The sequence below is a fragment of the Scleropages formosus genome, chromosome 1, assembly GCF_900964775.1.
Source record: "Scleropages formosus chromosome 1, fSclFor1.1, whole genome shotgun sequence".
NCBI lineage: Eukaryota > Metazoa > Chordata > Actinopteri > Osteoglossiformes > Osteoglossidae > Scleropages > Scleropages formosus.
In genome coordinates, this window is record NC_041806.1 from 46,577,721 (window position 1) to 46,596,485 (window position 18,765).

The window sequence follows — 18,765 nt, forward strand, 5'->3', positions numbered from 1 at the left end:
TTAACACGAGCGACATGGGCTGTCCTCGTCCCACGTCACCCTTCCAGATGCTGTGGACCAATATTCTGTACATTTTCAGCATCAGCACTGAAACACTGCATTCTGCTAACAAAGGTCAGTACTCAATAGTTAGGGGACAAAATTAGCTGCCAGCTGAAAGCTACGAATTAAATGAATCGAGCGTTAAAGAGGATGTAACAAAGGAAACCGTTTAAATGCACATCATAGCAAAGCATCAGCTTTGAGATCACGATCAGCATAGGTAGCTAAGTACCAAGTCGCTTTGTTGTCAATCATCGGATAAATGAATGAAAGAAAAACGTAAATGTAAAAAGTTGACAGTATGTTAAGTACAACCGCACGACTCCCCTCCAAGAGGAGGGATGCTGTATAATAGAAAGATTTGCCAAATCAATTGTATATAAATACTGCGTACAGCTATTCATAAATTCCATTTATTCTATTCACAAGAGATCAAAGCAAACTTGAAATTACGAGAAATCTGTCAAATGAAGAATCGTCCCATTTTTTTTAAAAAAAAAAAAGTTTAAACGAGGAAAGTCCTACGCTTTTCACGGCTGATCAGCTCATGTTAGGTACCCTCGACAAGCGAAGGGAAGAGGGGCGAAACGGGATTTAAAATAGCACCGCCTGCAGGGTGGGAAAGATGTTCGCACCTTGGCTTGAGCGGAAGTCCACGTTTTGATACAGTGCGAAAGTGAGAATTGCAGGAGGGAATCCTGGGCCTGCAGTGAGGCTAGGTGAAACTGCCTGGGGAGACAGACAGGCGGGTGTCGTAGGGGAAGTGCGATGCAACATGTAGCCCTCCTGAGCCCGTCGCGCTCCCCTAGACCCGTAAAAGTAAATAAAAGGTGTCTGAAAAGCTTCAATGTTCAGACGACAATTTTCCAGGCCCGCGGAGAGGTGTGAATGGAAAAGGATGCCACATACCTGACCCCAGATGCATTTTAGCAGCCTTTATTCATGTTTGCAAATTAAAATATAATAAATTAACATTTTCTTCTAAAAATGTACAAAAATACTGTCAAAACTTTCCCAGAAAGCCTAAGCACAGTAGTATTGCCATTTATCGCATCGACTAAATAAGCACAGTGGTGTAAAAAAATCTGAAAACCTAAAAAGGAAGAAAATCCAGTGGAACGGCCTTCCTCCGAGCCGTGGGCATCCCGCGCCACCCGGTCGCACGTGGGCCACCGGGGGAGGGATGGGGAGATGGGGGATGGCCACACATCCAGGAAAGAGCGCCCCTTTCCCGTGGGATCCGATCCCCTTTTCTCAGACTCAAACCAAGCGGGAGGCAGACGGTTCGAGATGCCTGAAGACGTCCGAGTCGAAGTCTTGCCTCGAAACCAATATGTCATTTCTGCTTTTAGAACCGACAAAACCGTTACGACTGAACACCATGGACATTTCGAAAGGGAGGACGAAAATAATAGCCCACAACGTCTTGACAGTTTTCTTCCCCGGTAATCAGACAAATCATTTTAACAGCACAGATATCTGGCAAATATATGGTCACTAAATCGTACAGTATATTATTGTCTGGAACAATTACACAGTACTCGCCTACAAGCATGTTTAATATCCATTTACAAAAAAAAAAAAAATCTGAATAATGCATTAATTTATATTAATTTAACATCTCTAATCCAAAGTGTTTCAATGATGCAGTAAAATAAATATTTGACTGAGTACAGCAGTTGTACCGATACCCGGCTGTGTCGCACAATTACCTTGTGCTTTATTTTTTTTTTGTCATTATTAATTTTTTTCCTCTTTTCAGGGACCTCCAATGAAATTTCTTCATTCTCCCAGGTTGTGTTTGAGTCAAGCCTCGATGCATAGCATGGACTTGAACACTTTTTTAAGACAAAAAAAAAAAAAAAAAAAAAAATAAAATAAAATAGTCCTTGAAGTGTCAGCACACCTGTACAGCTCAGAGCGGAGGTCCATGTGGGATGAGGAACCCCTAAATCTTAGAGGCCTCTCCCCCCCCCCCCCCCCCCCAATCAACGGGACTCCGAGCCCAGGGTGAGTCACTGAAGAAAACTGCTTTATTCTATAAAAATTAGCGTTTTGTTATTTTGTCTGATGATGTCGCCGTCCCCCAATCCCACACCACCCACCCACCCAGCCACCCCACTCCACTCCACTCCACTCCACTCCCTCCCCCTCTCCCCGAGGTCCAGTGGAGATGATGCTGGGGAGGATGGATCAGCAGCTCACTCTGCTCGGCTGCTGCTTACACACCAGGTCCGTGACCAGGTCGAACTCGTTCTGGCCCAGCCACAGCTCGGGCAGCTCCTGGATGCGGTCCAGACCCATCTCCACCACCAGCGACGTGAGCGCCTCCTCGTCCAGGAAGTCCGTATCGATGACGTTAGGGGGCAGCATTGCCGCGGGCACGTGGTGGGCGTGCGCCGGCGCGTGCGCGCCCGCGCCGCCCAGCTTCGGGCTGCAGTCCCTCATGAACTGCGCCGCGGGGCCGCCGGCGCTTGCCTGGTGGCTCGCGGGGTGCAGCTCGGACACGTAGGGGGGCAGGTGGTGCGGGTGGTGGGGGGGCTGCTGGTGGGCGTGGTGGTGGTGGTGGGGCTGCTGCTGCGCGTGGTGCCCGTAGTACTGCGTGTTGAGCTTCTGTAGCTGCATGCTGGCCGCGAGCTGCCCCTGCGCGCCCGCGCCGGGACTCGCGTACTGCGAGGCGTAGCGCGCGCCGCCGCCGCCGCCACCGCCGCCGCCGCCGCCGGGCGGAACGGGCACGGGGCTGTTCGCGAGAGCACCGTTCGCGTTGCCGGAGCCCGCGGAAAGCCGGATGCCGGGGTTCGAGTTCACGTTCACGTTGCCACCGACGTAGTGCAAAGGGTCCCCCATTAAAGCGCCGTAGCCGTGCTGCTGCTGCTGTTGCTGCTGCTGCTGCTGATGATGCTGATGCTGATGCTGCGGATGCGGGTTCGAGAACTGGCCCATGCCCATCCTGCGCGCGGCCGGGTGATGGTGATGGAGACCGTTCACCCCGTCCGGGAACCGTCCGTGGTTCATGGCCATCATGCGGTCAACCATTCCCCTGCGCGCCGCAAAAAGTAAAAGAGCAACATTGAGCAGTTTGCGCGCGTCCGAATTCAACTGAGATCCGGCCGAAAAGGAGTCACTCCGACCTCACAGTTCGTTAGATGAGCGAGCGGCGCGTCTGTCAGTGCTTTCAGGATGAAGTGAGTGCACAGGCGCGAGAGAACACATGGAAGAAGAAGGGAGGGCTTCCTAGCAACGCGGTCCGGAGACGAACGCATCAGGGTTTGGCAAAGGTGGGAAAACTAAGCGCGCAAGGACGAGCAAAGCATGCACTGCAGGAAGCAAACATGCACGAAACGAATGCGAGTCAAGAGGAGGCAACGATCAGACATGCAAGAATAAAAGGTGCGACACTCAGCCATGCAAAAATGATCATGCGTGAACCGAGCGAGCGCAGCTCAGGACCGCTTCTCAATGTCAGTTGCACGGAGTTGATGAACAACCAAAGAAAAAAAAAAAAAAAAAAAAACAAAAACTAATAAAAACTCCCAGCCAGCGCGACCGCACTAAACTCGATTTATACTATCCTTTACCTCCTCGTTCGTTGGAGTCTCCCCGCTTGCAAAAAGTCACCACTTACAGTTCAGCAAAAAAAAAAAAAAAGAAAAAAAAAAAAAAAAAAAAAAAAACAGTAATAACAATAATAACGGTAGCAGTGTCCAGCGGATGTTCGCAGCCTGCAGTCTGCAGTCTGCAATGTAAATGAGTGCGCAGACGCCCCGGCTCGCGGATCCCCTCGCGCTAACATATAAAAGTGCTCAGGGCGCCTTTGGCTGCCGCTGATATACGATCATCGATGGGCGGAGCGACCGGCGTCCGCGGAGCGAACCAAACCGTGGCTCTGACGTGCTGGAGGAGCGCGCGCGGCGGCCCGAGGATGGCGCAAAACGCGGAGCGGAGTCGGCGCGCGGGAGAGGAGAGCGAGGACGGAGTGACGGGGGGGGAGCGAAGCCGAACGCAGCGAGAAGAGAAAAGCCGCGAACCGCGTGGAGCTCAGCGCACATCAACACCACCAACACACATATAAATATAAGATACATTTAAATGTACACACGTTCATACCCTACAAATGCACGAATTACTGCTCGGAGTACAGAATTAAGTATATTACACTAGGGTGTTTTATCTCAACTTTTTTTGTTACCTCTTTGGACTCCTCTATTTTTTATATTTACGGAAAATGAGCTTTTCTTAACTGTTTAATTCCTAGCATTTAATTCAGACGCCGCCACCTGACTTGATGACTTTCCAACAATTGAATTAAGCGCAGTGGTGGAGTTGAGTGCGGTGCGGAAGAGCGTAAAAAAAAAATCCACTTCCGTGTTTTGCGAACGTCTCTTTCGGTTTACGAAGGCCCCCCTCGGTTTACGAACGTGTACAGCAGGGTGACTGTAGGTGGCAAAGGGGACGCCAGTAAACCTGTTCACCCCTGTCTGGAGATGCAGGCTGATGGACAGTGCACCAGGGCTCCATCCCACTCCCACACACTCACACACTCACACTCCAAAGCAAGTGGGCCACTGATGATGAGTTTCCAGTTAATGAAATCAGACTGAAAAAAATTATGGATGGATGGGTGGGTGGATGGATGGATGGATGGATGGGTGGATGGATGGATGGATGGATGGAAAGCCAGAATATAAAATGTAACAAATTTGGTGATGGGGGACAGGTTGTGTGTTTGTGGTCATCCTCTAACTCGATTCACTTGAGAACACTTTACGTTGACTTCAAGCTGAGTTGTACTTCAGGGCTCTTAAAGTTTATTGGTAATGACGCATGCATTCCAGAAGTATATTGTCAAAAATTCACAAACTGCATTATAAATAGTTATGTTTTAAATTTTATATCATCATTAACTGGTCCAGTTTGTAAACTCTGATTTTTTTTTTTGTAAAAGTGCACTCAAGTGACATAAACCACAAGCAAGATTTGATTTCTGTCTTATATGTAGCTGACTTACATTTACATCTACATTTATTAATTTAGAAGATGCAATTTATTAATTTAGCAAAGCCGCATACAGCTGATGTCATAATACTTAGTAATCTCTTTGACCATATATACATTCCTTGTGGCTTTATTTTTTGTATACTATCATTTTTAAAACTGTAAAACACTTTAAACAATGAGTGTAATTCTTAGAATCACCATAAAATGACCAATGACCAGCTACTTAGAGAGAATCCTTGGTTATTGGTGGCACTGTGAGCAGCGCTGCTGTCCCACAGCGCCTGGGTTTTGCGAGAGGACGTGGGTTCGATCCCCACTCAGTCTGTGTGGAGTTTGCGTGTTCTCTCCTTGTCTGTGTGGGTTTTCTCCGGATGCTCTGGTTTCCTCCCACAGTCCAAAGACATGCTGTTTAGGTCCACCCATAGTGTGTGAGTGACAGAGAGAGTGTGTGTGTTCCACTGATGTATGGATGAGTGATCCATTGTAAGTAGTGTATCTAGCAGTGTAAGTCACCGCGGTGAATATGGTGTGTGGGCTGATAGCACTACATAGAGTTCATTGGAAGTCGTCTGGAGAAAAGCATCTGCTAAGTAAGTAAATGTTACAGCGACACGATCAAAACTTGCTTTCCTGTTTTGCTAGACATCCATTTGTCCTTTCACCAAATTAATTAGTTTATTAATTAATCTTATTTATGCACAGATCCAAAACACGGAATGATTTCAGCTGAGGAGAATACTTCCCCAGGCAAGCAGAATGTAATTACATGTTTTAACAAGCGCATTGTTTCGGTTGACAAGAGCTGCTCTTTGATGGAATCAAACCAAATGGTAAGGAACAGGTTCATTTTTAAACGGCAAAGTTTTATTTAGAAAAGCACAACACCGAAATTTTGGTCTGGCTCTCATAATGAAAGAATTTGTTTCAGAGGGGTAGAGTGCGGCTTTGCTCGACCGCCATAGAGTGTCTTTGTGTGAGTTTTTCTAAGGCGGCGGTTTGTTGGCGAGCGCGAGGGACTGGTATGTGAGAGCACTCAGCTGATTCCAACGAGCAGAGCGGAACAGGGCTGAACACTTACTCTCCCTTGAGAACGCAATGCCGAAGGGCTGGGGGATGGTGGGGTGGGGCTGGGGGGGGGGACTCGGGGATGTCGTGTGGAAAGTCCAGAGAGGGGGATTGTGGGATATCGGCAGGATAAGATTCCTTCCACGGAGGTGTCACCCTGAAAAGTGCTCTGAGGACATGAGCGGGAGCTCGGTGAGGCAAGGGAGAAATTAGGACATGTTTATAAGCTGGAAGTGAAAAGGACGTTGTTCCGCAGTGACACCGAGATCAAGGCTCCCAGTGGCCCCCAAGGGTCTGTTGGTTTTTATAGCGCCTTTGCCAAGGGGCATGGCTAGGGATTCTGGGCCCCTTGAAAGAATATTCCCCCCCCCCCCCCATTTTAAATAAAATAAATTAATTACTGCTGGAATTTTTGTGAGCCCCCAGAATTCTCACCACCATTCACCCCAAGGCCCTGCCTTTACTATTAAGGAAAAAGGGTGATGTCCCATATCTCATTATACATTTTAGCTCTTTTCCTCTGAGGGCTTTGGAAGTGGAACTGAATGACATGTTCATTGCGAATTTGAGATTAATATCTATTGCATTATGTGTTTGTATCACATTGTTTGCAGGTGTGGTTATATTGCATTTGATTTCTTCTTTTTACTGTGATTACATTTTTTGTTTCGTGGTGCAGTTTGATTAAACGCAGTAATACCTTCTCATTCTCTCAGGTGAGCTGATGAATTACCATGTGTCTAGTCGTTGGCACTCGGGTTACTGTCACACACTGTGTAGCAGGTTACATGATGGATGGGGCAATTGCCCTGCGGGCAGGGGACCTGAGTTTCAGTCCCGTTCCAGCAGCAGTACCCTTGATTATGGTACTTACCCTAAATTACTACAGTAAAAGTCACTAAGATATATAAATGGATTTGTAAGAAGCTTAGTGTACAAGTAGAAATACAGTAAATCACTTTGGACAAACATTGACATAATAACAGCTTATAATGATAGTTCTCAGGCCCATGGTGAGGCGATGGCTGAGCTTTGCTGTCCTTCCTGTTGCTCACAGAGGTACCTGTAATCAGTATGAGTGTATGCTGTCACCTGATGAAACCTGTGTGTCCCTGTGTTCACCCCTCCCCAGTTGGTGTGTGTTATGTTTTGAGGGAAATGCAAAGGAATTGGGTAATTGGCTATGACTAAATTGGAGAAAAGTTCAAAATGCAATAAAAAACAAAACTAATGAAAGATCTGAAAGATAATAGTTCTCTCTGCACAAAACGCTGCAATAAGCAAAGACAAAACTGATTTTTTTTTAGAGAGGCAACTGTGAGGCACTGTTGTCCTCCTTAACTGTGATTTACTCCAGTAAAAGTGGCACAGCAGGTAGCACTGGTTCCTCACAGCGAGTGGGCGGAGTGTATGGGTGTGGGTTTGAATCCGGCTCAGTCTGGTAGAGTTTGCACGTTTTCACCATGTTTGTGTGCTCTGGTTTCCTCCCACAGGCAAAAGACATGTGTGTCAGCTGAAATGGTGACTCTAACTTCTCCGTGATGTGTGTATTAGAGTGTGTGACCGACATATGATGGAGCAGTGTCCCATCTAGGGTGTACCCTGCCTAGTGCCTTATGCCTCAAGAATAGACCCTAGGCCTCTGTGACTGTGAGGTGGACAAGCGGTTATTGACGATGGACGGATGGACATTTGTGGAATTCAATTAATTTGGTTAGGCCTCTCAGCTCGTTCTTCAGGTCCTTTGCTATCAGTTAGAGGTTTCGGCCGCTTAGTCAGCTGACGGAGCGCATTCGGCCTCAGAAACGATCCTTGACTAATACAGTAATGCGTTGCTTAACAACGTTTCGCTTAACGACTGACCACATATATGACGGTGATCCCATAAGACTGTAAAGGAGCTGAAAAGTCCTTATCGACTACCGACATTGTAGCCGTCGTAACATTGTAGCGCAATGTGTTACGTGTTTGTGCTGGTAATGCTGTAAACAAACCTACTGCACTGCCAGTCATATAAAAGTATACACACACACACACACACACACACACACACACACACACACACACACACACACACACACACACACACACACACACACACACACACACACACACACACACACACACACACACACACACAGAACCGCTTGTCCCGTACAGGGTCACGGGGAACCGGAGCCTACCCGGCAACACAGGGCGTAAGGCCTGAGGGGGAAGGAGACACACCCAGGACGGGACGCCAGTCCGTCGCAAGGTACCCCAAGCGGGACTTGAACCCCAGACCCACCAGACAGCAGGACTGCGGTCCAACCCACTGCGCCACCGCACCCCACCTATAAAAGTATAGCACATACAATTATGTACAGTACATAATGTTTGAAAATGATAATAAATGCCTGTTACTGGTTTAAGTATTTTCTATGCTGTACTTTTTATCATTATTTTACAGTGTACTCTTTCTGCTTATAAAAAAGTTTACTGTGAAACAATATGCTGTGTTACGCTGGCAGTAGTGTCATAAATCTCGTATTTACCGCGTCTCTTGACTGCATTGAGGCTATACCATCTAGGTTTGTATAAGTACACTCAGTGATCGAGGCTACACCGTCTAGGTGTGTATTAGTATACTCAATGATCGAGGCTATACCATCTAAGTTTGTAGAAGTACACTCAATGATCGAGGCTATACCATCTAGGTGTGTATAAGTACGCTTAATGATCGTGGTTATACCATCTAGGTTTCTATAAGTACACTCAGTGATCGAGGCTGTACCGTGTAGGTTTCTATAAGTACACTCAGTGATCGAGGCTATACCATCTAGGTGTGTATAAGTACACTCAATGATCAAGGCTATACCATCTAGGTGTGTATTAATATACTCAATGATCGAGGCTATACCATCTAGGTTAAGTACACTCAATGATCGAGGCTATACCATGTAGGTGTGTATAAGTACACTCAATGTTCGAGGCTATACCATCTAGGTTTCTATAAGTACACTCAGTGATCAAGGCTATACCATCTAGGTGTGTATAAGTACGCTCAATGATCGAGGCTACTATACCATCTAGGTTTGTATTAGTACACTCAATGATTGAGGCTATACCATCTAGGTGTGTATAAGTACACTCAGTGATTGAGGCTATACCATCTAGGTGTGTATAAGTATACTCTATGATGTTCGCACAATGACAAAATTGCCGAACGACACATTTCTCAGAAGGTATTCCCGTCGTTAAGCGACACATGTCTGTAGATTCAAAAGGAGGTGCTTTCTTCATTAAGGTTACTGTACCAAAGCCTGGAAGCACGCCAGTTCCCCGAAGAGGCCCTTTTCACAAGCTAATCTGAATCACGACGCTCATAAGATCGCTTTCCCCTGCATTCTGCTTGCCGTGTTCCGAGGCCACGGTTCAGGCTTGGATGGCTGACTGTACGTGGTCGTGAACGGAAGCAGCTGAAAGGGCGCGCGGATTTCACGCCACAATAGGGTCTGTTTAAAAGCTGACTGCACATTTGCTTAGCCATTCATGCTCCCTTTTGTCCGTGAGCGAACGAATACAATAAAAGCCAATACACATAAGGCAGAAAACGGTGGCAGTCAGCTAAACAAAGAAATAATAATAACCAGCCCATATTACGGATGCACGTTAAAATACATAAAAACTTTTGCAGAATTGGATTTGAAAAACCATCAATAGTTGCTAATGACTTTATTTAATTACAGAATTTGTCTTTGGAATAACTGTGCAGTGTCTATCAGTTCAAACAAAATTTAGAAGCAAGTTTCTTTAATGCGTTCTGTCCAGTTGTTCGTAAGCTCTTTATTTACAGCAGCTTGGTAAAAAGTGCAGTAATGACCAGGTGTGTGCCCGTTGTGACACAAACATTAGTAAATAAAGTTTATTAAATAAAGACGTGGTAAATTTGAAAGGCAAAGCTGCTCTTTGCCTCATTAGTGTTATGGCACTGAACACACACACAAACACACAATGGACCATACAGCGCTGCCCTTGACCACACTGGATATGTTGGGATCATGTGGGACTGGATGGAAAAGTTAATGAATTTACTATTTAAATATGTAAAAACAACCTCAAAATGAATATTGAAATGTGCTCTAGAAACATTTTAGTTTCAGTGACCTGAATACCTGCTCACACGGGAACCAGGCCTCAGTGACCATATTTTCAATTATTATTTTTTAAAAATACTGTTCCTATTAAAAGGGACAGTGGATAATACAGTGGTTAGGACTGTCATCTTGCAATTCGGTCCTGGGTTTGAATCCCATCCCTCACTGTAGTACCCTTGGTCAAGGGTACCCTGAATTGATACAGTAAAATTACGGTGCTTTGTAAATGGGTAAATTATTGCAAGCAGCTGAGTGTAGGAAAATTGTAGGTCACTTAAGTCCCTAAAAGTGTCAGCTAAATAAAAGTTAATAATTTATGGAGAGATGGTGGAAAAAGGGAAGGTAATCAATTGTAGTTTTTCAGACTGTCAGTTAAATGTTGTAATAATAATAATAATAATAATAATAATAATAATAATGAAAGTTGTTGGGTGCAGCTGGTAACGTAGTGGTTACAGCTACTGCCTCTTGACCCAAAAGAGGCAGGTTGAGTCCCCACCTCCAGTTGCAGTACCCTTGAGCAAGGTACTTACCCTGAAATTGCTCCTGTAAAATTATCCAGCTGTGTAAAGAGGTAAATAATTGTAAGCTTGTAATGACGTTAACATTGTAAGTCATTTTGGAAAAGACACACACACTTTCTGAACCGCTTGTCCCATACGGGGTCGCAGGGAACCGGAGCCTAACCCGGCAACTCAGGGCGTAAGGCCGGAGGGAGAGGGGACACACCCAGGACGGGACGCCAGTCCGTCGCAAGGCACCCCAAGGGGGACTCGAACCCCAGACCCACCGGAGAGCAGGACCCGGTCCAACCCACTGCACCACCGCGCCCATTTTGGAGAAAAAGCATCAGCTAAATGAATAAATGTACGGTGGCACAGCGAGTAGCGCTGCTGTCTCACAGTGCCTGGGTGGTGCAAGAGGACGTGGGTCCGATGCCCTCTCAGTGTGCATGGAGTTTGCATGTTCTCGCCGTGTCTCCTCTGGGTGCTCTGGTTTCCCCACACAGTCCAAAGATATGCTGTTCAGGTAGTGTGTGAGTGACGGAGAGAGTGTGTTCCATGGATGTATGGATGAGTGACCCAGTGTAAGTAGTGTATCTAGCAGTGTAAGTCACCGCGGTAAATAAGGTGTGTGGGCTGATAACACTAGATAGAGTTCGTTGGAAGTCGCTTTGGAGAAAAGCGTCTGCTAAATAAATGTAAATGTAATAATAATGATGGGATGCAACACAAGTCCAGCTGAAGCATGGCTGTTTATTCAGCGCTTTAGCTTTAAGAAACAAACAAATAAAAAAAAATTGTACAGTTACAGACAAACAGACTGTCATGACAAGTGCTCACAAATGCAGGGCTTTTATAATTTATGCCACTTAGCCTGAGATTTAATTTGTGTGAAACTGTAGGGACGGTTAAACTGCTTCGGCAGCAGGATGCAGGACTGTCCACCGACGGAAGCTCAGCTAAATCTACGGTCAGCCTCTCAGCACACTTTATATTTGTCCAGTGTGATCTCCAAGAAGAAGTGACATTTTTCTCTTCATATCTTGGGATGAACAAGGCAGCGGTTAAGCCATAACAAAGGATTATAATACAGACGGATCAGACTGGCGCTGCCGTGAGAGAACATGAAGATATGAATCTAGCTAATGGCGAATTTGTATGCAGAACACCTCTGGCTGGGACTGAGACCCTGAACAAAACACTGGGCCAATTTTTTTTATATATATATTTTTTTCTTCTGTTATGGCACAAGCAGGTTTCATGCTTGAATTTCCTGTTTTTACATCATACCCCTGACTTGAGTATAATATCTAAATTATTCATTACTGTATGAACGACAATAAATGTGCTCCCGCTCCGAGTTCTGCGGCGGCCTCGGAAACATTTTCCGAACGTCGCTTTGTTTGGTTTTGCCAATAATCATTTGGCTGCGCTGCCGAGGAAAACGAATATATGTCGAAGCTTCTAAATAAACAGGCTTCCGCACCGATCGAGCTGCTTCGACCAACGGGATCGAAGTGGTTTTGCCGTTGTGCGAGAAGGGTCATATTTTGCCGCCGAGCGACTATTTGAATTAAGCAAAAGGCGACAAAAGTTGTGCATCTGGAAGTGAATTCACGTCCCTTGTTTGATCTCTTCATGCTTAACATACTGCAGCTCCCTCCCGTTCCGACGCGTGCTTCTCAGCGGATCGGTTTTTCCTCGGAAGTCTCGTTCCGTATCCAGCTGCTCCGTCGGAGAGGACAATGGCATTCCTTGGCTTCTTAATCTCGACGTTCAGGCTTGAATCAACCCCGGTGGGGAATCTGACTAATGAGCCTTTAACCATGGAGCCATATGGCCGAAAACCTACCGCACATCAGTGCTAAAGGGAAGCATTCTGGTCTCTCGGCCCTCGAGTCTATTTTAAGAAGACGAGACGCACTCCACTTTATAAAAGGAGAAGACGAGGAGTGCTCACCATCCCGTGCCTGTGTCGTGTTCTGCCTTTCCTCTATTGTGATCCGGAGTAAGAGGGGGGCGAAGCGGCTCTCTAAATGCGCTGTGATGTAAAGTGATATGAATCACCAGTAGGAGCGGCTGATCAGTGGAAACCTTGCAATAAACCCCCCCCCCGAGGTCAGAATGATTTCATGGAACCGAGGGTGTGCTGTTTTACATCTCCCAGTAAATGAGCGAGAAAGGCTGAGGGAGCGTGATCCCACAATGGCTTTATTGAAGCTCACACACCGATGTGTGTGGTTCACGTGTTGATGCACTGGGGGTGCAGTTGGAAAATAAGGCGGCTCTCCCCAGCTGCTACTTCGCCATAGCTTCTCTTCAGCTGCCACTTTGAATGTTATTGTCAGTGCATTATCCATAACTGCTTGGCCAGTGGTGGGTCATGGTGGTGGGGAGCCTATCTCAGAAGCACAGGGCATAAGGGAGTACAGTCTGGACAGGATGCTAGTTCATGACAGGGAAATCACACACACACACACACACATATTCTCATACACAAACGGAGTCAGCAGTAGATCTGAAATACATGTCTTTAGACTGTGGGAGGAAACCAGAGCACCTGGGGGAAACGCACTCGACAGAACATGCAAACTTCAGATGGACTGAGTTGGATTCAAACTAATGTCTGACTCCGAAGACCCGGAGCTGAGAGGCACCAGTGCTACCTCCTGTGCCACCGTGCCTCTATATTTTTATTGTGAAATATAATTCAGCCGACACCTTTATCCATGCGCTTACAGGTTCTCATTTGTACACAGAGCTACTAACAATTATTTACACAGCTGGGTAGTTTTTGCAGTTTCAATTCAAGGTACAAGTACATTGATTAAGATTACTACAGTATGGGGCGGAATTCAAATGGGGGTTCTTTAGTTGCAAATTGATGGCTCTGACTCTAACTAGTGTGCCACCTGCTGCCCCCACTAGTACATTACATTTATTAATTTGGCTGACTTTTTTCTCCAAAGCCGCGATCTGCCTATTTTATCAGCAGGGTAAATTTTACCGGAGCGATTCAAGACAAGTACATTGCCCTAGGGTTCTACAGCTGGAGGTGCCATTCGAACCCGAGTCCTTCTGGTATTTAAATTCCAAATGCTGCAGCTCTAACAACCACGTCAGCTGCTTAAAAAAAGACTCTTCGATCCAGGGAATTGTCTCTGTGGACAACTTTTATAGGACAAGCAGTGACACGTTCTCTAAATAACAGGACTTGTTGCTGTCATAAGCACACGGCTCTAATTTGGCGATAAGATAAAAGGTTATGAATTAGGGTTTGCTCCACGCTGCAGCTTCGCTTCACGCACTCGGCTTGGAATGAGTTTGCTGAGTTTACATTCCATTCTATTCCGTGTTATGGGGTGACCTCAGAAAGCTGTACATAAGCGATAAACAATGCGGAGAATTTACAATTAAAATTATTCATATTTCTTTGCTGTGATTGGCTGCTTTCTCTGTGCGACGGGACAATACAGAGGTGTTGGGGCTGATCTCAGTGGGGTGTTTTCTTTCCACGGGCACGCTGGCAAATCCCCCCAAGCTTGATGCGCTCCTCTGTTGACACGGCGCTCCGGTTCGAAATGCGCGCTCATCCTAGTTCTTCACCGGAGGCAAACGAACCGGGGAGATGGCGAGTCACGGATGAAACGTGTGACTTAGAAGTTCTGCCTTCTCACGTATTCTTCGAAGAAACACACGCGCACAGGGCACAGAGCCAGGGATGTCTGCATTGGAGCACTTGAAGGAATCCGCTCGTCCTCTGCCGTTGGGGTCAAGACACGTGTCACATTGTTTGGGTGGGTTGTGCCACATGTAGGGTGGCGCGGTGATTTTTGACCGGGTCCTCCTCTACGTTGGGTCTGGGGTTCAAGTCCCGCTTGGGGTGCCTTGCGACGGACTGGCGTCCGGTCCTGGGTGTGTCCCCTCCCCTCCAGCCTTGCGCCCCGTGTTGCCGGGTTAGGCTCCGGTTCGCCGCAACCCCGCTTGGGGCAAGCAGTTTCACACAATGTGTGTGTGGGTCACGTGCGGGTCACATGTGGGTTCTCCCTCTCACCAACCGGTGAAACAGAGACCAAGTGATGGAAACCAAACCAGGTGCACCCTGGGTAATGTGGGGTTAAACGGTAACAGGCGGCGGCCGTGCTAACGCAGCACATGGGCTGTCCATGTGTTACTCATCAAAGCTCCTCTCCACCCTCCCATCTCACTGCGATAGAAGCCGTTTGTTGTTCGGATCGTTGCACGTCCACCGCTTCATGGCTCATCTCGGTATCATCGGTCCGATATGAATAGAACGTCTTCTTTCCTACGGTGAACTTCAGCGGGGGAAGACTAAATGCCGTCATAATTCAATTTATGTTGTAATACATTTTGTGTCGATCCGTTCTGCCGTTTAAGAATCAGTATGCAGTGGTGCAACACGCATATCCAGCTCTCTGCTACCAGCAGATGCTAAGATAAAATAAAGACATATGCTGGGCAATTCACTTCGCTGTTGCTGTGCCTGACAAATATGCACATTTCAATACAATTCTGATGGAAAAAAACATTTGCAAGAATCTCAGTACAAGACAGATCTGTTTGAGAAAGAATAGACAGGCCTTTTATTCTGATCGAACAGAACGGCTGCAGAGCGCAAGTGCTATTATTTCCCAAAGAAATAATGCATTTGTTTAGAGAATGGAATACACCTCATGTCGCTGCCAGATGGACGGCAACGACGTTTAACTTCAACCCTGTGTTAACGGGGGCCGTGTGCAGTCGCAGCCGGGCAGCGTAAAACCACGCAAAACTGAGACGCTAGTGTTCAATAAACGGATTTTCTGTCATTAATACCCTCTAGAGAGACTAGTGGCGGCAAGACGGTGGCGATGTCTGTTTTTCGAACCAGTAATGAAATCTGGATGCTAATTTCCGGTGGTTCCGATCAATGGAGTGCAGTTGTTTTTGAATAAACACGATGCGCAAAAAATAAATAAATAAATAAATAAAACTTAAAAAAAAAAAAAACTAAAATGGCCCAGAAACAATTAATTAGCTTTCAACAGCACTCACATGGTTTCATACAAGGGCCACTTTTTTCATCAATACCTTTTGAAGCAGCTGAGGTTTCCCACTGGGTGGAAATATGACTCCATCTGCTCTGCTACCTTTTATGGTGTTATTATTATTATTTCATTGCTTTTCCAAAGAGACTTACAATTTCACCCCTTTATACAGGTTTAACTTTGACTGGAACAATTCAGCATAAGTACCTTGATCAAGGGCACAAGCAACGGGACTATTTGTGAGACTTGAACCAGCAACCCTTGGGTAATGCATCGCTGTGAAGCACATGACCTGGAAATGCCCCTATTGCTGCTAGATCACAACCCTTCATGATTTCTTTGACACCGCTTGCAGAAATGTTATGATCGTCATCACAGAGGAAAAGCAAAAACTGTGATCAATAATTGCAAAACATACAAGGCTGCTGTTTCGTAATCAAAAGTCCCAGGAGTGAATCCTCAGTCCTGCTAGAGTACCCTTGATCAACATATTTACCATGAATTGATACAGTAAAAATCACACTGCTGCATGGAATGAATAATCATTCATTCCATGCAGCTTCTTATGCAAACATAAAATTGTGAGCTTCTTCTTTATTATTATTATTATTATTATTATTACACACCAATGTTATAAACCCTGCCTGCTGCCCTGGCAAATAGTCATAACATTTCTGGCTTGGAAATAGTATATAATAAGGTTTATATATAAGCGGGTGTGGTGGCACAGCAGGCTTGGCCAGGTCCTGCTCTCTGGTGGGTCTGGGGTTCGAGTCCTGCTTGGGGTGCCTTGCGATGGACTGGTGTCGCGTCCCCCTCCAGCCTTGCGCCCTGGGTTAGGCTCCAGTTTGCTGCAACGCTGCGTGGGAAAGGCGGTTTCAGCCAGTGTGTGTGGGATTATATATATATATATACATAATATAATAGCGGAATGATAGTTCAGAGTACATGAGCAATATACACACGCAACTGTTTGTTTTTCTCATGACTCCACTACGGACCATTTGTTTCCCACCCATGTCCAGTGCATCTGGGGTCAAGATTTTAGGGTGACAGTGTGACAGACTACAGGATCAAGATTACAGGAGCAAAGGGTTCATCTGGGTTCATCTTCAGATTGCAGAGGACACTGTTCCTGAGGGATTACAGGCAATATTGGAAAAGACGGATCTTTTCGTTTTTATGGCGGGGGGCTTTGGACTGCTGCTGGGGGTCCAAAAACAGCATTGCAGCTGAAAGTAGATCTTGCACAATTCATGGTGTGATCACGGTGAATTCTACGCGAGGCTGCGAAGCTCAGAGTAGAGTCCCGCGATAATTTCGACGACCGCGGTTCCGGTCCAAAGTCACAGCCTGCGTGTTTGTCAGCAGGAAACTCATAGAAACGTCCAGAAATCACATCATAGACGCAAAGTGCATCTTCTGCCAGAACCAGGAGGTTTACATACTGGTTGCAGCATTGCTTAGAACATTGCAGAAAAACACCATGAAAGGATCTGACAGCATTGAGGCCTTTTGTATTTACTCATTTTTATTTGTTCATGCGCAAAATTTTTCTTGTAAAGATTTATTTGGCGGATCAATATAAGTCATTTTCCACACTGGCCTTCATCTGGCACGAATGCTTTTCAGCCAGTGGATCACAAATGTGAGGGAAAACAGTAATATGTTTATATATTTATCCTGAATGGCTCTTTTTGATTGAGTATACATTTCTGAGATTATTTTTAGCACCTCATGGGGACATTTTAACAGGACGCATTTTACAAAAGCAGTGTTATGCTGCTCGTCTCTCTGCAAACAACTGTGCTTTTTTTCTCCCAAATTCCAATTTTGCAGCTCGAGGAATGCGTGCGCCGACATCCAGTCCCACAGTCGTCATATGAGATCTCACAGCCTGCTGGGGTCACGGGGGTCACCCCCGGTCAGAATGCAAGCATGTGACCGCGTCCTGTGGCCGATTCCCCTCGGCGGGGAGCCGCTGCGGACCAGGCTGCTAATGTGGCTCTTTATACGAAAGCAACGCTTGCAGACGTCCGCGCAACTTCACTCTTAAACATGATATAGACACATTTCCTTACTCTTCTAGAGTCCCAGATATTCATACTTTCAGCCTTATGATTAGTTCTGACATATCTTGCATTTATTCATTTAGCTGATGCTTTTCTCCGAAGCAGCTTGCAGTATCAAGGTTATGTTTGTTACAAGCTTACAATTATTTCCCCATTTATACAGCAGGGTAATTTTACTGGAGTAATTTAGGGTAAGTACCTTGCGCAAGGGTCCAACAGACAGAGGTGGGAATCAAATCTGTGACCCTTGGAGCCAGAGGCAGCAGCTCTAACTACTACGCTACCAGCTGTCCCATGTAAAAATGTTACTAAAAACATCTTAGCTTGTAGAGGAAGTGGGAACATTTTTAAAATTAATAATTAACAATTACTTACAGCTGGCACCTTGCAATCAAAGGTTCTTGGGTTTGTGTCCTTGCTCCTGCTCTAATATCCTTATTCAAGGTACACACCCAGATTTAATACAGTAACAATCCCAGCTGTGTAAATGGGTGCAGTTTTGTAAGTGGCTTAATGTACAAAACTAATAATAAATCACTGCTTGTTATTTCCCGTCCTGGGTGTGTCCCCTCCCCCTCCGGCCTTACGCCCTGTGTTGCCGGGTTAGGCTCCGGTTCCCCGCGACCCCGTATGGGACGAGCGGTTCCGAAAATGTGTGTGTGTGTGTGCTTATTATTTTTAATATCCTGGAAGCAGGTTCCAGGTAGGATTCACCCTGGATGGGACACCAGTCCATCGCAGGATACAAACACACACACACACGCACACTGGCACCTGCACACACTAAGGGTAATTTAGGGTCACATACACACATATAATTATGATGAATCTGCCTTTTTTTTACACTTCCTGAAACCTCTGACTTACTTTTAGAGAAAAAAGCTAACTTTGGAAGCTTCTG

General features: G+C 46.0%; 1 protein-coding gene across 1 annotated transcript; it reads right to left on the minus strand.

Annotated features, from left to right (window-relative positions):
- Window positions 1-2,024: 2,024 nt before the first annotated feature.
- On the minus strand, window positions 2,025-3,827 carry cited2 (Cbp/p300-interacting transactivator, with Glu/Asp-rich carboxy-terminal domain, 2). Its single transcript, XM_029246859.1, has 2 exons — window positions 3,621-3,827; window positions 2,025-3,082 (listed from the first exon to the last, which is right to left on the minus strand). Exon 2 carries the CDS (start codon window positions 3,076-3,078, stop codon window positions 2,236-2,238), a length of 843 nt encoding a protein of 280 aa, XP_029102692.1. The 5' UTR covers window positions 3,079-3,082; window positions 3,621-3,827; the 3' UTR covers window positions 2,025-2,235.
- Between the last annotated feature and the right edge of the window lie 14,938 nt (window positions 3,828-18,765).